The 25,469-nt window shown below is 45.4% G+C and overlaps 1 protein-coding gene across 2 annotated transcripts in view; it reads left to right on the top strand.

The window, feature by feature from the left end:
• The window catches only part of LOC126366013 (follistatin-related protein 5-like), a 481,840-nt gene that overhangs the window by 277,758 nt on the left and 178,613 nt on the right, over positions 1-25,469 (top strand). For both annotated transcript variants that reach the window (XM_049970904.1, XM_050008870.1), the window contains exon 3: positions 16,790-16,967. In XM_049970904.1, the coding sequence (XP_049826861.1) occupies positions 16,790-16,967 (178 nt within the window). The remainder of the gene's footprint in view (positions 1-16,789; positions 16,968-25,469) is intronic.

Here is a 25,469-nt window from a genome sequence, read left to right as displayed (position 1 = left end):
TCCTTATTTTTTATGCAGGCTGATGCTCTCTGCTTGGCTGCGTTGTATTATTAATAAATAGTATTGAAGCTGAGAAGTATTTACGTTGCCACAACCTCCAGGCATTTACCACTCCTATCGTTTCTTGCGCCACAGACTACAACGTTTAATTGCACTTCCGTCATACTTTTCATCAGCTCCTTTTTGTATCCGTCTGTCAATAACATTAACAACAGGTCTCCGCTGCTGCCTGCGAAAACATTTTTCGCGATCAATTCCGGCACTTGCAGTGGAAGGTAATACCGCTCACTGATTCCAGTTGGAACGCGGTTGTAAGTATGTCACGTGACCTGCTTCGTTCCCGCTACGGTCGCATCTTCAGTTGGCTGACTCGAGTAGCACTGGTGCAGTCTGTAAACAGTACATAGCGAAGATGTACAGAGCTGCAGATATTTCGAAATTATTGATTTTCCCGGAAAAGATATACCGAAACTACCACCTCTTGATGCGGTAAAGCTCCTGAAAAGCCTTGTAATTAAAAATGTTTAATGACTGGTTGCGTGCGTTTATTATTTATATTTTACGTAAATATCACACGTGCCACGCAGATGAACGTTCTAACTTGTTAACCAACTGCAGATGTTGATTTATCGACAATTTCAGGAACGAAAATCTCGAAAGTGATCCTTTGACATACAACAGAAATATAATAAAAATATTTCTGTAACACTGATATGTTCTTTTCGCTCTGTTACTTCGTGCAGTGTGCCGCTTGAAGACTGCCAGCTTAGAGTTCTGTTCTTTATTTCGTGTTAGCTACCGCGGTTTCCAAAACGTTTCCCCTTCGTGTTCTTTTGCTTCCATTGCTACACAGATTTATGCGTCGGAGAAAGCTCTCCAACACGGCTAACCGCTATCGCTTACACTTTCCACTGAACAACGTCTATACTTCTTCACTGAAATTGACAACACATAACCGTATTTCACTTCCCCCATATCGGAAGGCCGTTCGATGTGAAAGCGAATCTGCATGGGAATAAGACGCTCAAGATACATGCTCGTTTATAGTCCTGGAAGATTCACTTCTCATACATTACTTTCAGATCCTTTGTAACTATTTCGCCACCAGCAGTAACGCATACGACGCGAAATGCTTTATGTCCGCTGCGTTATTGTTTAGTATATAAAAATTTTAAACGTGGACCATGTTTCGACCTTCCTGATGTAGCATCTAATACGTTTTTCTAACTCATTAAAGAGTTCCACGGTAGTATTACGTCCATTTCATTAGTTTCATCTAGCATTCCACCCCGGCTTCACACTAAGTATCTACGACAGGAAGACTTGTCTGGCGTGACGGTAATAAATCATATTGTTAATAAAGCAGATGAATTTCCTGTATGAGTCGCGGTCATTGTGAATTTTTTGTGAATGATATCGTCCAGAAAGCTTATCAAAATTTATTTATTTATTACGACCTCTCAGCCACTGCCGGCATCAGAAGCCTGCAAGCAAGATGAAAGGAATATAAAGAGAGTCATTCGTTCGATACAAAACAACAAACTAACGAACGAAATAGATGAAAAAATATTTTTACAAATACACTCACCAAAAAGCTTAGAAATTATAAAATATGGTCTTCTGCCAATAATTAAACGTTGGCTAATCGGGGCATTAACTAACAGCTCTTTTTTTTATTTTTGTTACCAAAATGTAACTTTTAGTCTGCAAGTGTCGCTAGTGTTCGGGAAGGTGCCTTCAAATTTCATTTTATTATTTACATATTTTCTTTTACTTTTCAAACTTATAAAAATACAGATCGTCTTTTAAATATAAGCATACAAATTATAAAGCGTGATCTAAATGGATATAACTACATACTTGTCGAAGTAACCATTGAGATGGTGCCAATTAGCCCATGTGGAGTTGTCCAAACTAACAACAAGTATTCATTAAATCTAGCTAGCCTTGTCCTTCTTTCGGGCAGAGACTCTTTTTGAGTAAATTCCTTGTTTGTCCTGTTCTTACATTTCTTCGTTCAGACTGTCAATCAATGGTATCTTTTTGTTGTCGAAGACCACAACTCGAAAGCTCGCAGTATATCCTTTTCGCCTTCATCAGCGTCCAAGTTGATGACCCAAACGGACATACTCTCCAAAACTTAATATTAAGAATCGTTTCGTGATAGTCAATGACACTCTGTTTCATGGCACTAACGTTATTATGTGAAGAAGTGATTCTTTTGCCTCGATTATCCGTTATCTGTTGTATTTCTCCTATCTTCTGTCATACAGCTTGCGACGAACCTGAAGGTAAGTTATGCCAACTTTTCGCCGTCTAGGTGGAGGAATGCATTCTTTTTCCCATCTCTTATGTACTTCACAGTTCTTTTGTTTCTGTCGACCTTGATTTCTCACTTCTCTGTTAATATCTTATTCATCTGGAAGAGCACTTTCTGTAGTTCGCCTTCTTTTCTGCCAATAAGGTAATGGGATCTCCAAAATGGGTGGTTTTGAATCATTTTCTATTAATTCTTATTACTCTGCTGCTGGTTTCCTACAATTCCTTCATTGCAATTTGCATATACAAATTAAATAATAATGGAGACCAAAAACATCCCTGCCACACTATATTTAATATCCTATGATTCATTCTACCCAATGAGAAGATTGTGATTCTTCTATAGCTATAGCAGAGACGAACCAATGGTTTAACCGGTTGGTTTAAAACAAAAATTTTGTTTATTACCGTTCAACAACGGGGATGAAGTGATACAATAGGCTGAAGTGGAGAGAGTATAATAACAAAATAAAAAACTGTTATCTGAACTATACAATACATTTATTTACTTCGTTTCACAAAACTTATTTTTATACGCCATGTTTTTCGGGCTTTAAGCCCATTTTCTTGTGCACAACTAATTTTCAGCGTGAAACTTAGGGCGTACAAAAATAATGAACTTTTAACACTGGCGTCACGAGGGTGAATGCACCAAAAGCCAGTTCTCCCATCAAGGAAAAATCCCTGCAAGTACCGGGATCTGAACCTGGGTCCGTCGCAGGAGATTACATCACGTTGACCATTCGGCTAAGGAGGCGGACAAGATTGTTGAAATGTGGCAACGTAGGATTTCGTTTAGATAATACGATGTACAATGTTTCACCAAGAAGCCACACTTCTATCAGTAAAACAAGTCATTTGTAGGGCTCATATTCTATATATTAGGGACAGAATTTACAGTTATTGCGTGAGGTAATTATTTTAAATACAAAAGTGTTATTTAAACAGTTTGTTTTCTTCATTCCAGGAGACAGTTTTACACCTGAAGACACAACTGCAGCAAACAAAAGATAGTATCACTTCTCCAGACACTGAACCGAGAGCACTTGTCACGAAGTCGTTGGCACAGTTTGTAATATACTATACGAATGAAGGGCATCTTCTTGTATATCTGCTGGATCAGAGTAGTACCTGACATTCCACTGCACTGACATCAGTTTTCCTGTCCGTACTGGAGTCAAGCCATTTCCGACTTTTATGTGGAGCCGACCATGAGCAAGCCAGTTGCGTTTTGCTGCAGTCGATGTTACTGGTACAGTAAAAATTCCTGGATGCCAAAGGGCGCAAAGGTTGCTTAGTGCAAAATCCTCACTACCAGCTAGATGGAGACAATTGATCAGCAGCAAGCCAGAGACAGTCTGTCGAAAAGAAGGCAACATCAGCTTGAAATTCTGCTAGATTTGCCCTGACAATTCCGAAACCAAGTCAAAGGAAATTCCTCGGTGTTGTTACGAAGTCAACTGCTCGACTTTCCTCATTTGCAATAACATCTCCTACCTTATACCGTCGGTGAAGGAAGTTTGCTACCGCATGGATAGTTTTGCACTTAAGCTCCTTCCTACGTTTCACAGCAGTTTTTATAACTGGTTGGCCTCCATCAGCACTGCGTATACATTATCTGAATTAACAGTAAAAAATTCATATATTTCAGACAAAACGTTATTGTCTGCTTTCGTTCGCGTTATGGCTCCATCCAAAGGCTTCATTAACTGTAAAGTCTCTTCCAGTTCCTACTATCCCTCATCCTCTAACACGCCGGTGTTCACAGCCGTGTCCACCTGCATATCGAGACAGTTGTTAGCAGCATAGCTTCCTGTTCGTTAACAAGTTATCAAACCAAACTCCTACAGCAGTTCATGTTATTAGAGATGAAAGTTTAACTGTGAGAGCTGCTATGCCGTATTTCTCTTTCCTCTTAGCATCCAGTATTCCATTGGTATCACGGCTGCGCTTCAAAAGTTCATTATCTTTTGGACTGAACGGTTGATTCTGAGTGCCGTCTCATGTGCGCTGGCTATATGCGGATATCGTTGATATGAAGTGTTGCCTGCAACCAACATATTTCGAATTTCGTTTGTTGTAACAGCAACGAACTTTTCATTGCATACCTTACAGTATCCACTCAATATTGGGGAGATTCCTTGTTGCTGTCCATAACGAATGCTCATGTAAAATACTGGATCCACAGTGGTTGTAGATGAAAGAGAAGACGATGGTATGGGCAACGGCCTCTGTTTCTTTCTTCTTACAGAATATGACGTAACCAGATGTTTATTTGTCTATGGACATGCCTAACATCCACTGAGATGCTGGCCAAGTCGCGACGTCAGAGCATAAAGACACAGCCTGTAGCAATATCTGCATCTGGCTTCTGTTTTTCCATCCACAACTCATGTTTTTTACCGATTCCATAAACTATAATGAAACTGCATCGCCGCAGAATGTTTGGTAACAGCGATGGCCTCAGATACTGCCGTCAGTGGATCGAACAGTCTACCTCCAGCACTTTATACACTATATGATCAAAAGTATCCGGGCACCTGGCTGAAAATGACTTACAAATTCGTGGCGCCCTAATGCTGGAAGTCAATTTGGTGTTGGCCCACACTTAGCCGTGGCCGGTCGGTGTGGCCGTGCGGTTCTAGGCGCTTCAGTCTGGAACCGCGGGACCGGTACGGTCGCAGGTTCGAATCCTGTCTCGGGCATGGATGTGTGTGATGTCCTTAGGTTAGTTAGGTTTAAGTAGTTCTAAGTTCTAGGGGACTGATGACCACAGATGTTAAGTCCCATAGAGCCATTTGAACCAACCTTAGCCTTGAAGACAGCTTCCACTCTCGCAGGCATACGTTCAGCCAAGTGCTGAGGTTTCTTGAGGAATAGCTCCCCTTTCTTCACCGAGTACTGCACTGAGGAGAGGTATCGATGTCGGTCGGTGAGGTCTGGCACGAAGTAGGCGTTCCAAAACATCCCAAAGGTTGTCTATGGGATTCAGGTCAGGAGTCTGTGCAGACCAGTCCATTACAGGGATGTTACTGTCGTGTAACCATTCCGCCACAGGCCGTGCATTATGAACGGTTGCTCGATCGTGTTGAAAGATGCAGTCACCATCCCCGGATTGTGCTTCAACAGTGGGAAGCAAGAAGGTACTGAAAACATCAATGTAGGCTTGTGCAATGATAGTGCCACGCAAAACAACAAGTGGTGCAAACCCTCTCCATGAAAAACACGGCCACACCATAACACCACCGCCTCCGAATTTTAATGATGGCACTACACACACTGGCAGATGCTCACTTGGCAGTCGCCATACTCACATCCTGCCATCGGATCGTCACATTGTGTATCGTGATTCGTCGCTCCACACAAAGTTTCTCCGCTGTTCAATCGTCCCATGTTTATGCTCCTTACACCAAGCGAGACGTCGTTTCGCATTTACTGGCGCGATGTGTGGCTTATGAGCAGCCGATCGACCATGAAATCAAAATCAAGTTCACATGTTTGTTAATTCGTACAATAAAAATATACATCACAGTTTCTTTCCTAAAAAGAAAAAAGAAAAAGAAAAGAAAAAGTCAAGTTCACTTACTGCGTGGAACCAGCCGCTGAGGCACAACTAGATAAATAAAAAAGTTGCATCGTTTGAGAAATTTAACTGGATCAAATTTATAAGAATAATTAACAATTGACCAACAATATTGCCCTAGACAAGTAAGAACCAGAACAACATCTTACCAGTGGAAGAATATATGCATAAAAATATTCATCAACACAGTAACAGACCACATACAAGAATGTGAGATAGTGTAGTAAGCAACATCATGGAACGTGGAAGCTAAAGTTTTGGTTAGTACCTTAAATATTAAAGGCCCAAGGCCAGTTTCAAATACCAATGAAGAAAATTAAAATTGCCTCTCAGTAGCGTGGACTAGTTGCAACAGGCACAATATACAGACGGAGCCCCTGGTATGATCAAACACGACAAGGTGTGTCTTCGCCCAGTGTCTAAGTGTCTCTTGCAGACTGCAGGTGTTCGGACTGCGTAGCGCAACCCCCTCAGCGACCCAAGCGTGGACGATTAATGCAAGCATGGTATCCCCGCACAAGCAAGGACATACAACTAGGATGCAAAAACTTATTAGTCGAGGTACAGGGAAAAACTTACGTTAACTGCACAGAGGGCTAGGCTAAATTTGAACTACAGTGTAAATTTAAATTTTCATTAGCAAAACCTTGCGAAAGGCCACTATGCTTGAGAGTGATATAAACTTAAAAATTCTCCCGAAATACCTGGGGCTTACTATCTTGAGACCTCAGTAACATGAATGAGCTCACAAAAGCAACAAAATGCGATTAATCTGCTGAGTAGACTTCACAATAATTGTACAAAAATTGAGATTACAATGTAACAGGACCTGCAATGCAGCGCGGTACGCTGCACGTAAAATTCCAAAACTTAAAACAAAGCAAATTAAGCATCATCTACATCTACATCTATATGAATACTCTGTAAATCACATTTAAGTGCCTGGCAGAGGGTTCATCGAACCCCCTTCACAATTCTCTATTATTCAAATCTCGTATAGCGCGCGGAAAGAATGAACACCTATACGTACGAGCCCTGATTTCCTTACTTTATAGTAGTGATTGTTTCTCCCTATGTAGGTCGATGTCAACAAAATATTTTCGCATTCGGAGGAGAAAGCTGGTGATTGAAATTTCGTGAGAAAAAATGGTTCAAATGGCTCTGAGCACAATGCGACTTAACTTCTGAGGTCATCAGTCGCCTAGAACTTAGAACTAAATAAACCTAACTAACCTAAGGACATCACACACATTCATGCCCGAGGCAGGATTCGAACCTGCGACCATTGCGGTGGCTCGGTTCCAGACTGTAGCGCATAGAACCGCACGGCCACTCCGACCGGCCTATTTAGTGCAACTGCCACTTTTCGCACCATTCAGATATCTTTTCTAAATCGTTTTGCAGATTGTTTTGATCTACTGATGACTTTGCATCATCTGCATACAACAGAAGACGACTGCTCAGATCGTCTCCCAAATCGTTCATATAGATAAGGAACAGCAAAAGGTCTATAACACTACCTTTGGGAAAGCCAGAAATCACTTCTGTTTTACTAGATGACTTTCCGTCAGTTTCTACGAACTGTGACCTCTCTGAAAGGAAATCACAAATCCAGTCACATAACTGAGAAGATATTCCATAAGCGCGCAATTTCACTACGAGTCGCTTGTGTGGTACCGTGTCAAAAGCCTTCCGGAAATCCAGAAATACGGAATCAATCTGAAATCGGTTGTCAATAGCACTCAACACTACATGTGAATAAGAGTTTTCTTAGAGGTAATTCATAATGTTTGAACACAATATACGTTCCAAAATCCTGCTGCATATCGACGTTAGCGATGTGGGCCTGTAATTTAGTGGATTACTCCTACTACCTTTCTTGAATACTGGTGTGACCTGTGCAACTTTCCAGTCTTTGGGTACGGATCTTTCGTCGAGCGAAGTTAATTATGGAGCTAATGCATCAGCATACTACGAAAGAAACCTAATTGGTATACCGTCTGGACCAGAAGAATATATTACAGTTTACCACCGTTCCAGCAGTGAGACCATTAGCAAATAAGAGGTGAGTTACACGCAGCAGAACAGCCTCACAGTGATGCAACCAGTGTTTGAACTTCACACTCCACGTGGGCAATAGTAGGACACACTAAGATTTCCATCAATTTCATTAAAAGTAAGGGCATGAATTTAAAATAAATCGCTCACATGCAGGCTTAACCTCGTGACATTACGCATAACCGGAGCCGAAGCAGGTGCAGGCAGTCTTTTAAAATACAGTCTCAGTGCAGGCCTCAGTCGCGCTGACTATACGCGTGCAGCAGGGAGCAATTAAAATGGTTGGATGCAGGATGCGGGGTAGCCATACCTTCGCTTCCAGAAGATCAGCTTCGTTACCGAAAATTTGGCTATAATGGACAAACAGAAGGCCCACAAAATCAGTCTTACTCGTCGGCCAACGTGCAACCAAAGTACGTCACGGCCACCACGACAGCGACCACTGCATAGTGCTTCCAGCCCGCACAGGCCGCGGAGCTACCACCGGCGTGCAACATGCCCAGTAGCGCACGCTTCCTTTTCAGCGGTTTCGCCCGACTCGGTGCGCTCGCTCCTCCGTCAAATCCACTTCACTACACTCGTCTTCAACGCCGAGAGCCACACAACCACAACACGAGACGTCTAACCAAAGACATGAAAGCAACGATGGATCGAGACGAGCCGTCATGGCTCAAGCCTGTTGCAGCTAATGTTATCGAACACTCGATCTGTGCCTCTGAAAGCGATCAAGATTGATCTGTTGAACCTCAAGCTTTTCTCTCATGGCTAAACGAAAAGTGAGTAGGGCGCCCCGTGTTCCACAATTGCAACGAATTCCTTCCTGTATATTTATTAGACGTTCTTCTAATGTCCATGTGGTGATGTGGAACACTACTTAGTATTTTTGAGCCATATGAGACGACGCTGTCTTTTGTGTACCGTTGGCACCTCCTTGTATCAAAGGTCTTTGAGATACATATCATACGTATCTGCAACATCAGTACCACTCGGTTTCCCAAACACGCAGCTATATAGCAACCACATAGATGGAAAGGGAGAGAAATATTAACACGAGCGAGATCCCCATATACAACAGGCCGTCAGATAGAATCCAACTTGAAAAGACACGTGGACAATGTTGATGGGAAAGACAGATATTGGTGACGTCCACAGATGAGGGGCTATCTGTCCTTGCAGTGTCCCTCGGACTTCATAAGCTACCTCGTCAACAGTACCCGGACTGGAGAATACTCAGTATTGTAGAACACTCAGTATAATGCCGTTTATTGAAACTGAATTACACTTCTCGAACCATCACTATATACACACAAAAACAAATAACTTGCAGACGACCATTCATCAAGAGTGGCGGTGAGATCTGTCGGAGCTGGTCCCAGCTCGGCGGGGAACTGGCTGTACTGCTGCTGCGCTGGCCTTATAAAGCCGGCGGAGGCCGGCGGAGTACTCCAACTTTCCCTGCATCTGTGAGGCGACCTCTGCAAAAAAAGGTTCGCATTAGTCTCTAGCAAGTTCTGTTTGTTTAGAAGAATTGTTTTCCTCTTGGTTGCGCCTGCAAGTGCTTGTGTATGTTATATGGTACACAGGGGTGTCTTAAGTGTAGTATGCCTGGCAGGGGCCTTCTGTCGTATCACAGACATCCGTATATAATGCGGGATTCAGCACTAGATATCACGGGAGGTGGACCCAGCAGTATATTTTGTTATCAATAGAGAAGTAGGAGCAGCAGAATGGGTCACCCTGGAGTTCTCAGCGACTTTGGACATGGATTATTCGTTGGATTTCTCCTGATTACCAAATCCGTCTTTCTAAAGCTGCCGATCTCGACTGTTGGTGGAGTGACAGAGAAATACAAGTGAGAAATACAGATGTGGTGTTAAAGCATGGGTGTGTTTTTCGTGGTTATGGTGTAGTCCTTGACTCTGCTTAAGAAAACTCTGACTGCGAAAGGATATGAACGCTTTTTACACCATTGTGTAGTGGATACAGTGCAGAAACAATTCGAAGACGGTGACTGTTTGAATCAGTACAACAATGCGCCCTTTCATAAGGCTAGGTGACGGTTTATGATCAATAACATTCCTGACATGGACAAGCCTGTCCAGAGTTCCGACCTGAAATCTATGGAACGCCTTAGGGCATGAGTCCCAACGCCGACTTCGCTCCAGACAAGGACATTACTAAAGCTCTGACAGTGTTCTAGCAATAGTGGACACAGAAACATCCTGAAGAAGATCTCAGTAGAGGGGTGGAAACGTCGATTATTTTAGAGGAAATATGACGGGGCCTAACAATCCAGAAGATTTTAACTTTAGTGACAACGGCCGCGATAGAATGCAGATTTACATAAGAACACCACTACCTTCTGTAGTTCAATTACTACTTCTGACCTGAACGGCAATATACATAATGTATATAAGAGTCCAGGTCGTAGACGCATGGTTGACGACATATGGAAGTTTGGATCTGGAATTGAGTCGTGCACGGATATCCAAATAGTACTGCGACCGCACGCGATAAGCCGGAAACCCGGGTTTGAGTACTGCTCCACCACAAATTTTGATTGTCGTCATTCCATTCTACAGCTGATGACGTTCATTATTTTCAATTGCGAATACGTTCAACGTACCTTCTGTAGGTTAGCTTTTGAAGAAGAATGGGCTGCTACTCCTCAGACATTCAGACACCTCGCAAAAGTGTCAACAGCAGAATTCATGCCATCATAGACACGAAGGGTGGACACACCCCATGTTAATGTCCGCTAGCTTTCGGATACTTAATAGGACAAGGGGTTCGCATATCCTGACGCTATATGTACAGAGGACTGTGAATTTTATTGCTCGCTGTTATTATGATATTCCAAGCAGTGAAATGAAAAAATATCTTTCAGTTGCAGGAAACGTATCGTGAAGTTTAAGCTGCATTATTTGACACGTCTGTTTTGCGTATATGATATTGAATAACGATTTTAATTACTTACTTCCCAGGCTAAACGGCTAACGCCAAAGGCCAATAATTTTTTTAAACTGATTTGAGGTGCTATTTCGGTTTTGTTACATAAAGGTTCTCACGCACTTTGGCTGCAGGACAGCGTCCAAGCCGCAGCCGTGCCAAGTGAACGGCGCAAAAATCCGTGAACAGCGTGACTCCCAAATTCAGCCTATTCACAGCTGTTAAGGCCACAGTATCGCAGTTATTATCGTCATTCCTATATCAGTGGTTATATATAAACGCAGACAATCATTGCTAGAAGTACGTGAGACTTTTGTAATGAACAAGGAAGTCTGTAGCCTCAGATTCCAGGAGGAGCAAGTGCCCCCCCCCCCTCACCCGAGTGCCCCACCCCCCGCCGCTCCTTCTTCCTTCTGATGGCGTCTCGTCAAAATTGGGGATATTTCTCCCTTCACACACTATTCTCGCACTCCAAGCCGACAGTCGGAGCGGTAGCTTATGGGAGAGACCTTAAGCGCATTTTCCATTTATTGTCACTCCCATCTGCCACCATATGCTGTGGTGTATGGGAAGGTGTCGTCATTGAGTGACTCTAGGAAAATCCGAGATGACGTAGACAAAATTTGTAGTTGGTGTGATGAATGGTAACTAACTCTAAATGTAGGAAAATGCAAGTTAATGCAGATGAGTAGAAAAAAGAAACCCACAACGTTGGAGCACAGCGTTAATGCCGGCCGGTGTGGCCTAGCGATTCTAGGCGCTTCAGTCTGGAACCGCGCGACCGCTTCGGTCGCAGGTTCGAATCCTGCCTCGGGCATGGATGTGTCTGATGTCCTTAGTTTACTTAGGTTTAATTAGTTCTAAGTTCTAGGGGACTGATGACCTCAGATGTTAAGTCCAGTAGAGCTCAGAGCCATTTGAACCATTTTGAACACCGTTAATCTGCTTGTCACAGTCATGTCGATGGAATGTCTAGGCGTAAAGTTGCAAAGCAATACGAAATGGTATGTGCATGTAGACTGTAGCAGGGAAGACGAATGGTAGACTTCCCCTTATTGGGAGAAGTTCAGGAAAGTGTGGCTCACCTGTAAAGGAGTGTGCAAGCTGTTCTTGACGACTGTCCGAGTGTTTGGGATCTGCACCAGGCCGAATTAAAGAAGGACATCGAACCATTCCAGAGGCGAGGTGTCAGATTTGTTACCGGCAGAGTCGCATAATGCGCAAGTGTTACGGATATGCTTCGGGAAATAACATGGAATCACTGGAGTGAAGCCGACGTTCTTTTCGGAGAGCAATATTGTCAACATTTAGAAAAGTGGCATTTGGAGCTGACGACGGAACGATTCTGGTGCCACAAACGTACATTTTGCGCAAAGACTATGAAGACAAAGTTAGAGAAATTAGGGCTCATACGGAGTCATATAGACAGTCGCTTTTCCACTCATTGTTTGCTATTGGAACAGAAAAGGAAACGGTTGGTAGTGGTACAGGGTACTCTCCGCCATGCGCCATACGTTGGCTTGTAGAGTATGTGTAGTGTTGGCTGAAGATCCAACACAGTGTTGCTAGAGGAGGCCGAAATGCACGCTGGCTGGCGTGAGGAGGGAAGACCTATACTGACGTAAGGTCTGGAACATGACAAGGAATAAGAATTCACAAAGTGGACGTAATTACTTTCGTACTTAACTTTAATTCATTAATGATGAACGTCGCTCTTGACGGTACATGATTCACAATATTATCTGTTCAGAACAGTAACTGAATATGGCGCCTTGCTAGGTCGTAGCAAATGACGTAGCTGAAGGCTATGCTAAACTGTCGTCTCTGCAAATGAGAGCGTATATAGACAGTGAACCATCGCTAGCAAAGTCGGCTGTACAACTGGGGGAGAGTGCTAGGGAGTCTCTCTAGACTAGACATGCCGTGTGGCGGCGCTCGGTCCGCAGTCACTGAAGTGGCGACACGCGGGTCCGACGCATACTAACGGACCGCGGCCGATTTAAAGGCTACCACCTAGCAAGTGTGGTGTCTGGCGGTGACACCACAGTATGTACGTAGATGTAGATGGTGATGGTGTGTCAGCTTGGACTGTTTATCACCTAAAACAACATATTTTTAACTTTTTCTCCATTTCGATAATCCAGCAGCTAGGTTCTGTGTGTAAAATAAGTATACAGGTGTAGGGGAACTTGAGTCTTCTTGCACAGCATAATGGCAGTTCCCGTAAGAGCTCGCCGCCGTGGTAGATAGGAATTTTGTTCATCTGACTGTCGAGTCGTTTCGCCAGCGCCGTTTTACTAAACGGTGAAGTTTCGTCAGGAGAGCCAACTCGGGTGCTCGCCGGTTGATTAAACGCGACGCGCAACGAGCAGCGGCCGCAGTCGGTAAACACAGCGACACACCGTGGGCCGCGCCCTAAACGGGACGCTACGGCGCGGCGCAGTGCTGTACGGAGCGAGTTTCCCCTGGGGCGAGTTTGCGCACGTACCCTTGCCTGCCCGCCGTCGCCGTGCGAGAGCCGTCGGCGCCGCCTTATTGGCCGCGGGCGCACCTGGTCTCGGGCGCATTAGCCATTCCGGGCGCCGCGAGCAGACGCGGGGAAGAACCGCCTCGCCGCGGAGTATTAAGGCTGGCGACACAGCGCCGCACGACGCCGCCGTCGCGCGCAACTTGGCGTTTAATTTGGCCCAGCGCCCTGTTGGCGCCCACCTCAACTAGCTGACAACCCGGCCGCATTATAAGGCGCCACCTGCGACGCGCCGGCACTTTGCTCCCAGTGCGCTGCCGCAGCCGCCTCTGACGTATTTCATCCGCCTTTGCGTTGTCGCGCTGTCAAGCAGAATTGTGTTTGTGTGGTAGTCGCGAGCCTGCGTCCGTCATATGAGGCGTGCCAGAAGCGACAGCCGTCTCTGCAGCTTCACCTTTGCGCATTTATAGGCGTACCACATATTTTTTCTCTAAATTACTTTTGAATTCATTATGGGAGTGACAGTGATCAATGTGTTACAAATATTTACGCTTAAAAACAGTCTTGATCACAATTTATTTATTATGGTGACCGGTTTCGACCACTACTGTGGTCATCTTCAGACCTACAAGTCGGCCGGCCGGAGTGGCCGTGCGGTTCTAGGTGCTACAGTCTGGAGCCGAGCGACCCGTGCGGTCGCAGGTTCGAATCGTGCCTCGGGCATGGATGTGTGTGATGTCCTTAGGTTAGTTAGGTTTAATTGGTTCTAAGTTCTAGGCGACTGATGACCTCAGCAGTTAAGTCGCATAGTGCTCAGAGCCTTTTGAACCTACAAGTCGTATACAAAGCTTTAATTAGAGGGCTACATACATTAACGAAAATACATGAAGTTATAAAGCTATAAAACGATAAATTACCAATGAGTAAGAACCTCCTTCTGCTGGAGAATCACTACTGGAGAAACCAGTGCACGTCTTACTATATATATTGGAAGCTCCGCCCACTTCTGACGGCATGATGTGATTACTAACCAATGAGTTATAAGTCGAATAACAATGTAACGTTTCTTAGTTAAAAGAACATTGTCAAGAAATAAAAATAAACACACAATAAACTTAGCTTATTTAACAGCTATTGACGATTAAGAAGCCTTAAAATATAGTAAGACCTGCACTGGTTTTTCAGTAGTGATTCTCCAGCAGAAGAGGTTCTTACTCATTCGTAGTTCATCATTTTATAGCTTTATAACTTTATGTATTTTCTTTAATGTATGTAGCCCTCTAATTAAAGCTTTGTATACGACTTGTAGGTGTGAAGATGGCCACAGTAGTGGTCGAAACTGGTCACCGTAATAAATAAATTGTGATCAAGACTGTTTTTAATAGCAAACATTTTTGCTCTGTTGATCCATTGTGGACCATGGGACAACGGCTGGTCAAATATTAATCAAAGAAAATCGCCAAACAGCCATACGTTTACAGAAGTTATTTGGTTTTATTTTGACAACCAGTTTCGGTTAAAATGGTTCAAATAGCTCTAAGCACTTCTGAGGTCATCAGTCCCCTAGACTTAAAACTACTTAAACATAATTAACCTAAGGACACCATACACATCCATGGCCGAGGCAGAATTCGAACCTGCGACCGTAGCAGCAGCGCGGTTCCGGACTGAAGCTTCTAGAACCGCTCGGCCACAAGGGGCCGGCCACCAGTTTCGACATTTCAGTATGTTGCCTTCAGGCCCCATATGCACTTCACGCACAGAGTCAGATGTATCGATATTAGCATACTGGAGCCATCAGTATGTGGATACCGTGAATTCGTTACTCCAGTGCTTTTTTCGAAGACCTGACAACAACTCAAGTCTCCGTGCTTTAATCTCATTGGCTCATAGATCCGGAAACTCAGAGAGTGTCTGTCATCCAAATTTCCAAACGTCCGAAAGGCTATTATCTTTGCAGGTACTGAGAACTCGGCACAGCGCGTATCTTTCCAGTGTACCTGCATATTTATAACATGCGAAATAATTGTATTAATGAAAATAATGAATGTGGCACACCACTTTCAGACTTAGTTGAAGGACAGAAGTGAGTCAGCCTTGGAAAAATCGTGCAAGTTAGATAAGACGGGGGTTCAGCAAGTAATGCAATACATTTTTTTTCCTGAAAGCACGTTGATTTTATTCAGAATGCCAATACACCATATTATTCCCCACTATTTTGACTACAAAACCTTATACTTCAACATAATCTCCGTTCAATGTGACGGTTTTGCGCCACCTTACTGGGAGGGCTTGTATGCCAGCATGGAACCATGCTACTGGTCCACATCGGTGCCAACATCTTGCACCATCAATAACCTCCCCATCACTCACGTGCTGTTTCCCTCGAAGTGATCCTTCATTGGGCCTAGCATAAAGAAGTCGGAAGGGAAGAGATGCTGGCTTTAAGGGGGATGAGGAGGAAGAGTTCAATGAAGATTTGTGAGCTCCTCTCGGATGAGAAGGAGAAGTACGTTTGCATTCTTGTGGCTACAGACCTGCTGAAGTAGTTCCTTCAATCAATTTCCTGACTTAACACTTAGCTCATACCACTTAGTTGCGAGGACATAAAGCAGAATAACTCCTACAGTGTCCAAGAAGAAAGACGCCATGACTTTATTGGCTGAGGGTTGAACGTTCCAGAGGAGAGTTAGCGTGACGGCACTCCATGGATTGCCGTTGTGTTTCCGGTTCGAAGTGATGAACTCGTTTCATCAGCTGTGCCGATGTTCTACAAAAAATTGTCACGATCAGCGTCGTAACGCACAAGCGGCGAGAAAGCCAACGGGCACACATATTTTAGTACCTCAGTAGGTGAACGAGTGTGTCAGCAGTACCAACAGATATGTCCAGTTTTGCAGCAAGGTATATAACTGTGATCCGTCGATTACCTCTAGTGAGAATGACCGTAAGTGCCAACACTGTAGGAGTCACAGCCGCGTACGGCTAGCCAGTACGCGGGACATCGGACAGGTTAGTGCGTTCTTGTTGTGACGGCGGACGCCTCGCCCAGCGACTCATCGTGCTTTTGTTCACTGTGTACAAAAGCCTATGAATATCTGAGATGTTCTGGTTTTCCGCCAAAATAAATTCAACAAGAGCTCTCTTTGCTCGGATTGCACCTCCATTAGAGATGCCATTTTGAAGAGTACGTATAGTGCCATCTCAAAGAAATTAAGGGGCTGAAGAGTGAATATTCCATGATGTCCCACAGCAAATTTCGCATTTTTCAACCGAAACTGACTGAGGAAAATACGTGTTGTATTACTTGTTGAACAGCCCTCGTAGTTGTTGGGTTACAGGTAGAGAGGAGGAAGGTGGTGTACGAGTGTTGTACAGCTGCTACATTGCGGCTGATGTTTGTGTGTGTGCAGAGGTCGCGCCACCACCGCGACTTCGCGCCGGCCCCGCAGCAGCTGCAGCTGCAGCCGCAGCCCCCAGCCACCACGCCGCCGCCGCCGCCGCCGCCGCGAAGCCCCGGCAGCCCAGAAGCCGCAGCAGGGGAGCCCGCAGACGCTGACGACTACGACGAGGATCTGCTCGCTAGGGAGAGTGAGTCCGCGCTCGCGCAACTCTAGCTCTCCACACACCCAACTCACGACGATCTTTTTTTTATTATTATTTTATATGTTTGGCCCTTAGTTGCACAGCTATTTAGTCAATTATATTCTTTTAGTCATTAGTGTTCTGGCAGGTTAAACCGGTCCGCCACGAATTCTTCTCTTGAGCCAGCCTCTTCATCCAAGAGGAGCACTTGCACCCTACGTCTCAATTACTTTTTTTTTTTTTTTTTCAATATACTCCAATCTCTGTTGTCCTCTACAGCTTTTACCCTCTACAACTAACTCTGGTACCAGACTCATTTACTTTATTACGAATACCGTTTTGTCCCGAAAATAAGCAGAGCTTCTATTCAGACTTCACCCTCGAAAATTTAGTACAGATTATGTCTGCTTCCTCGTCTTTTTACATACCCCTGCTTCAAAAAAATTGCTCATTTGCAACAATACTACTAGCGTCTGTAATCGTAACTGGCGGCCAGGTATTTTATTGCGGAACAACCGCACCTGTATTTTATTGGCATTAACACTACGGAGGTCTACCAGTAGCGTTTCCGTAGCTTGAAGTTCAGTTTCAGTTGGATAGCCGCGCGGGATTAGCCGAGCGGTCTGTGGCGCTGCAGCCATGGACTGTGCGGCTGGTCCCGTCGGAGGTTCCAGTCCTCCCTCGGGCATGGGCGTGTGTTTGTTTGTCCTTAGGATAATTTAAGTTAAGTACTGTGTAAGATTAGGGACTGATGACCTTAGCAATTAAGTCCCATAAGATTTTACACACATTTTTCAGTTTGATACTGTAAAGAAAGCTTGATTAACGTCAATATAAACGACCATTTAGAGCGAAATGGACCGACAAGCAAAGGAATTCGGAGCAGTTACGAAGCATGCGTCAAACTTACGGTTGTTCGTTATGCTAAACCACATCCAACAGAGAGGCAAAAAAAAAAAAAAAGGACTGGAAGAAGTAAAATGGAAGAAGGCAGTTTAAACGAGAAAATCATTCTGGGACTGAAATGTGGCAAATATTCGGACGTTGAAGCTAAGGTTCTTTCCTATGTGCAAGACAAGAGGAGAGATGGGATGGCTATCTCACGAGAAAAAATCAAACTGAAGGCCTTGGATATAACAACAGTACTAAACGTGCCACAAAGAGAATGGTGCCAGCACTGGTTGTTGGTTTACACGGAGAAATGAAGTCGCTTTCCGACTACAATCTGCAATAGCACAGAGAAACTCAGCAGTTTTCGAGGTGAAAGTGGTCATCTTTTATTGGAACGTCATCCAGTTGCGAAAGTGTCACTCGTATCCTTTTCATCGGATCGGCAATGTCGGCGAAACGCCAGTATTTTCTGAAATACCGGGCAATACGGCAGTACATTTGAAAGAGGTGAAACTTATTCCATTAAGAGAAAGCACGAATAAAAAAATATAATAATTTGATGTTAGCCTGTACAGACGAAGGGGGAAGTTTATCTCCTTATGTCATTCTGAAGAGAAAAACTATGCCCAAAGAAAACTTTCCTAAGTACTTAGTGACTGACTGCCAAGAAAAGGGCTGAATGACTACACAAGTGTTTGTTCACTACCTGTCGACTGTTTGGAATCGCAGACCTGGGGCACTACTTGCTAAGAGAGCCACGCTAGTTATGGATGCTTCTAGAGGTCATCTAACTAATGAAGAGAAAGTCAAACTTGCTGCACAAAAGACGGACGTTGTCATAAGCAAACGTAACATCATTCGTGAAACACGCAATTAGAAATCTTCGACAAAATTATTCTTTATGCTTCAGGAGTAGTAAGGTATTTAAATTTACCGTAGCAAGAAGTGAATAAAGAAATCTGATGCTGTAACTGTCGTCCAAGCAGTTCGAATTGGCTAGCTGTCCGCACCAATCGTATTCCGTGGAAACACGCGATCGAATACCTACACAGGTAGCAATAAACACTGCCAGTTCTTGCATCCAGAACTTAATTTTGTCGTTGAATATAAATTGTATTAATCTTAATCAGATACATCTCGAGATCTGTGTCTATACGCCTTTCAGAGGTGACTTCCTTCTCAAAACCAAATAATCTCGAATATAACACTCCATCTCAGAACCAAGTATTAATGGATAATTCTCTTCAAACAAGGAAGTCACACAGCTTGCAACCCAGGAACTATCATTACTGGACGAGAGCAAACTGATTTGCCAAAGACTTAATACTAACACTGGGACTGAGCAAAGAGTTTGCGAACGACCAAGTGCTGACATACTGGAACTGGTTAGTGCAGTAGATCATAAATTGGGGAAAATAAATATCACAAAAAGTAAAATATGCTGCGAGGAAATGAAGGTACTTGGAAACACCACCTTTCAATATACACTCCTGGAAATTGAAATAAGAACACCGTAAATTCATTGTCCCAGGAAGGGGAAACTTTATTGACACATTCCTGGGGTCAGATACATCACATGATCACACTGACAGAACCACAGGCACATAGACACAGGCAACAGAACATGCACAATGTCAGCACTAGTACAGTGTATATCCATCTTTCGCAGCAATGCAGGCTGCTATTCTCCCATGGAGACGATCGTAGATATGCTGGATGTAGTCCTGTGGAACGGCTTGCCATGCCATTTCCCCCTGGCGCCTCAGTTGGACCAGCGTTCGTGCTGGACGTGCAGACCGCGTGAGACGACGCTTCATCCAGTCCCAAACATGCTCAATGGGGGACAGATCCGGAGATCTTCCTGGCCAGGGTAGTTGACTTACACCTTCTAGAGCACGTTGGGTGGCACGGGATACATGCGGACGTGCATTGTCCTGTTGGAACAGCAAGTTCCCTTGCCGGTCTAGGAATGGTAGAACGATGGGTTCGATGACGGTTTGGATGTACCGTGCACTATTCAGTGTCCCCTCGACGATCACCAGAGGTGTACGGTCAGTGTAGGAGATCGCTCCCCACACCATGATGCCGGGTGTTGGCCCTGTGTGCCTCGGTCGTATGCAGTCCTGATTGTGGCGCTCACCTGCACGGCGCCAAACACGCATACGACCATCATTGGCACCAAGGCAGAAGCGACTCTCATCGCTGAAGACGACACGTCTCCATTCGTCCCTTCATTCACGCCTGTCGCGACACCACTGGAGGCGGGCTGCACGATGTTGGGGCGTGAGTGGCAGACGGCCTAACGGTGTGCGGGACCGTAGCCCAGCTTCATGGAGACGGTTGCGAATGGTCCTCGCCGATACCCCAGGAGCAACAGTGTCCCTAATTTGCTGGGAAGTGGCGGTGCGGTCCCCTACGGCACTGCGTAGGATCCTACGGTCTTGGCGTGCATCCGTGCGTCGCTGCGGTCCGGTCCCAGGTCGACGGGCACGTGCACCTTCCGCCGACCACTGGCGACAACATCGATGTACTGTGGAGACCTCACGCCCCACGTGTTGAGCAATTCGGCGGTACGTCCACCCGGCCTCCCACATGCCCACTATACGACCTCGCTCAAAGTCCGTCAACTGCACATACGGTTCACGTCCACGCTGTCGCGGCATGCTACCAGTGTTAAAGACTGCGATGGAGCTCCGTATGCCACGGCAAACTGGCTGACACTGACGGCGGCGGTGCACAAATGCTGCGCAGCTAGCGCCATTCGACGGCCAACACCGCGGTTCCTGGTGTGTCCGCTGTGCCGTGCGTGTGATCATTGCTTGTACAGCCCTCTCGCAGTGTCCGGAGCAAGTATGGTGGGCCTGACACACCGGTGTCAATGTGTTCCTTTTTCCATTTCCAGGAGTGTATGTATAGTGCCAACAGTGAATTACAACAGAGGTGGTGCTGTGGTGTGGGGGTGATTTTCGTAGTTAGGGTTTGTTCCCCTTATTTCGATGAAGAAAATGACAAACGCAGTTCGATATGGACAATTTTACAGCTGTAGACGCCATGAAGATGTGCCTATATCGTGGTAGGTGGAAAGGGTAGTTGGAAGTCAAGATGCCGATAGTTCGTCACTCTGGAGTGGGTTGCAGTGGAGGAGCGAGGGGATGTCTGACTGTCGTCCAACATGTGGTCATAGAAACATTATTGTTAAATCATTAATTCGTTATTCATCAACTACAACCATCAAGATTATACTCTAAGAGGCCAATGCTCTCAGGTAAGCCTGCGAGGAAGACGCTGTGCCGGCAGCTGTGGCTGAGCGGTTCTAGACGCTTCAGTCTGGAACCACCCGACCTCTACGGTCGCAGGTTCGAATCCTGCCTCGGGCATGGATGTGTGTGATGTCCATAGGTTAGTTAGGTTCAAGTAGTTCTAAGTCTAGGTGACTGATGACCCCAGACGTTAAGTCCCATAGAACTTAGAGCCAATTGAATCATTTTGAAGACGCTGCGCTCAGGTTGCGGCTCGTGGTCACACGCAGCCGACGGTGTAGTGCAGCCCGCAAGTGATAACGAAAACGGCAAGGCACGGCCACTGACTCCAGCAAGTGGTCGTCCCACAGCGGCAGCCGCACTGCGTAGACGTAAAAGAGAAGCCAAAAGTAAGATGCACCGTGGCTAGCAGGTTCATTACGTGGATCCAATGTAGAAGAGGCACCTCACAACAGCAGTGTCTGCCCATAAGAGCAGGGACAGGGCGATAGGAGTTGGCCTACAAACGTGACGACGTCGGACAGCTGCACGGGCCCGGGTTCGAGCTGTAGACCTCCAGCATAGGAGGCCGGCAGCAGCTGAAGCAGGCCACAGGTGGCCAGCCGGTTGAACGGCGCTAAGTCCATAGCATTGCCCATGGCTCCAGCAACAGAGCCGAAGCTGGCAGTGGCAGAGTCCAGAGAGGGTGACTGATTGAGCAATGTACACTCGTAGACTCCTAGGTTCTACATTCCCCCCACCCCACACACCCCACCTCACCCCATCCTCCTTGTGGATGGTGGCTGGCAGATTGTGACACCTTTCACTAAAAATGACGAATATTATTTTTGTATCGTGGGCCATTGTTTTGCTACACCTTCGGTTTGTATCATGTAAGACACAAAAAGTTCGTGGCTCAGATGTGAAGTAACCAGGCCAGCAACTCTGCAACGGTTCTGCCAATTTTTTAGTTGGTAACAGCGGGAGATTATAATCCAAGTGCAGATACTCACGGAGGTCCAGTGTGCGCTGCTGTTACCGTGCGAAAGCGAAACTTGATAGATACCCTAATGCGTTAATGGGGAACCAATTAACGGCAGGAAAAATTTGTTCTAATTCTGGCCGTCCAATCATACAGCTTGTATGACTGGATGATAACTACGCTGTCATTTGACAAGCCATAACGTGAGTGAACAGTACGGCTTTCTAGAAGAGAGACCGTACACTGTTAGTAAAACTGTTTCATGTGAACAGCAGCAATTGCAGTCCTGCTTTGAGAAGAGCGAAAGATCTGAGTAGAGGTTTGATATCATTAAATGATTGAAAGAATACGAAAATTAAATCTCAAAAGTGTAGCTCCTGGAAGGGGAAGGTGTTCTATGCCAGTGAAAGTTATTGACGAGCCTGCTGTTGCTGCGACTGACCATGAAGCACGTGCATCGGCTAGTGCTAATGTGCAGAGTCAAGAGAATCTTACATCCCATGATCACAAGTAGAGAAATTGTTGCAGCCCGTATTACACTGGTATTCGTACAGACGGTGGAGCAACTGAAACCTCATTACCCACTCTAATGTTCTAAATTTGCTCTTCGGTTTTTGGCACGGACCGAAGCTGATGACACGTGGCCGGGTAATATTCTGTGGAGAGACGAGGTACCTTTAACACTACAGTGTGCAGTGAACATACAGAACTGCTGAACTGGGGTACCTTTTCACCGCATGTTGCGAACGAAGGGCTATTGCTCTCGCCATAAGTATCTGTGCTGACTGAACTTATTACATCAGGGGCTGCTTGCAGACACAACAGGAACTGCTGTTACGACGCTGGGGAGTTACCACATCGCCGAGGAACCAGAGCTGAAATACCGGCTGGTTATAATTAAAACGCAGCTTCTCACAGAGGTCCATTTTGGACTGTAATTATCGCGCAGGAACAAACTTGGTAGCTATTCTAATGCGTTAATGCGGGCTCATTTACGATTTAAATAAATTAGATCCAATTTTGGTCACCAGGTGGAAATCTGGCACTGTGAATGCAAGAAAGTATAGAAATGTTTCCGTATGTAATGAATTAGGAACGGGATGTGGGCAGAGAAGGTCAGACACGTGAGAAAGGCGTAATGATTATTTGATTATTAACCGACGCTTACACAATTTGAAACGTCCCCTTAGAAAAATTTATGAATGACTGTGCTGATAAACCTCTTACATTATTTGATTTTCAAACAGCTGAGCAGAACGCAACGTACTCAAACATTTCGTTCTTTACCTATTCTGATCAACACTAAACTGACAAAATATTTTTGCCGCAACGCAATCTGACTTTCAAAAATCCCTACAAAAGAATGGTCCTGACTGACAATAACCTGTACCTTTCATGAATCACTTACCTCACAAAAATCATCGTTACTCGAACTACTGCAATACAGCGTGCGCCAATACTGCCAGCTGAAAAAAAGATTCTAACTACTGAAGGCACTAACTACTGATAGGCATAGTTAGCAAATGAAAGATTTTGATAGAGAACAAACAATGTATTTACCTTAATAGTGTTCAAAAGTAATAATATATATATATATATATCAGTTCACCGACATCCAGTCTTACAAATTTACTGTCTCTGATGGACACACGTCCAGATCATCCGCTCTCAAAACTCCGCCGTCTCTCTCCCCACATCCACCGCTGCTGTCGGCTCACCCCCAACTGCGCAACGCTACGCGCTGTTAACAGCCAACTGCCCAACACTACAATAGCAAATTCCAACAATGCCACCCAGCCATAGACTGCATACAGCACAGCCAGTGATTTTCCTACAGAGCGCTACGTGGCGTTACAAATAGAAAAACCTAAACAGCCTCCTTATAAATTTGTTCAGTATGAGCACTGGAGACGTCGACGAGATTTTGTATTTGTAAAACGACGTGGGCAATAGCCGCTCGCAGCAGTTCGAATGGAATCTGAGCAACGTGTTCTTACGTACTGGGTTCAGGTCAGGTGAAGACGGAACGTGTCTCTGGAAAACGCGTTCTCTTAGATATCCTCAGTCACTTCGGCTCAGAGCAGGTGATCTTGCAGAATATGCATCAGTAAAACTTCTGGAGGTAACTCGTTCACGGTAGGTGGCATTAAGCAGATCTTTTACAGCGCTAGCGACCAGAGGTGTTGACCCGTCTTGCATGTTGACAGTGGTTTACTCACAGTCGCGCTCCTCCGAAGCAGGAATAATATGCTGTACAAAAGGGTCTCGATAACGAGCACACATCACGGTATACCTGGCAGACCTTCTGGGTGTATTGTCTTCAAAGAGCAGCGGACCGAAAATAAAGTGGTTGTGAAACCAACTGATCTGGCCTACTTATGCGGTCTCTTGCGTTAGCCATGCATGGTGTCTTAATTTCACTGATCTACGTCCAATCTGTTAATAGCGTCACAACACAGCACTGTGTACTGTGTACAGCAGAGTAACGGTTCGGAGATTGTGCTTGTATAAGAATGAAAAATCGCCCTGTAATAAAGCACCATCTGTCTAGCAACTTTGTGCACGATGACATTCCGGAAATGGTCTAGCATGCCCAGAGTCCCGTCCTGAACACTATGGAACGCATTTGGGATGAGTTAGAACGTAGACTTTGCACCAGAGTCCCACATCACTACCTTCCCTGGTTTCGGCTCTTCACGAAGAATTGCCATTACTCCACAGAGACTCAGATACCTGACATTAAAGTTTGCCCAGAAGATTTCGCAGGCTACGGTGGCCGAGCGGTTCTAGGCGCTTCAGTCCGGCGCCGCGCGACTGCTACGGTCTCAGGTTCGAATCCTGCCTCGGGCATGGATATGTGTGTGATGTCCTTAGGTTAGTTAGGTTTGAGTAGTTCTTAATTGTAGGGGACTGATGACCTCCGATGTCCCATAGTGCTCAGAGCCATTTGAACCACTTGAACCCAGGTGGACGGCTGGCGCCTGATGAGTCGCCATACCCGCCACACAGCAATGCAATGCCTGTTGCCAACAAGTCTGATACCTGCAGCTGAAACTGACCGACTTCTCTGCGTTAGAAAGTGGCTAGGGGGGGGGGAGGGGGGGGGGGGCGCCACGACCAACAACAGAACAGCCCGCACTACCTCGCATCCGCGAAGCTGCATGACGCCGGCCACTTCCTGGTATCCATAACCCAGGTGGCCTTTATTAGGACCGCCGCCTGCAGCTCTCAGTCAGTCTAAAGTCGAGTCCGAGGAAACGACGAGTCCGAAACACAGCGCCGCCGGGTCGAGACAACCTCCGCACACCGCCGATTGTGACCACAACCAATTTCGATCTTGCAGAGTATCCTATAGTGACAGTTATTCCCTTTGCGTTCTTTCATAGAGAATCATTA

This window comes from Schistocerca gregaria, chromosome 1 (assembly GCF_023897955.1).
Source record: "Schistocerca gregaria isolate iqSchGreg1 chromosome 1, iqSchGreg1.2, whole genome shotgun sequence".
Taxonomy (NCBI): Eukaryota; Metazoa; Arthropoda; class Insecta; order Orthoptera; family Acrididae; genus Schistocerca; species Schistocerca gregaria.
This window is presented reverse-complemented; position numbering and strand designations above follow the sequence as displayed.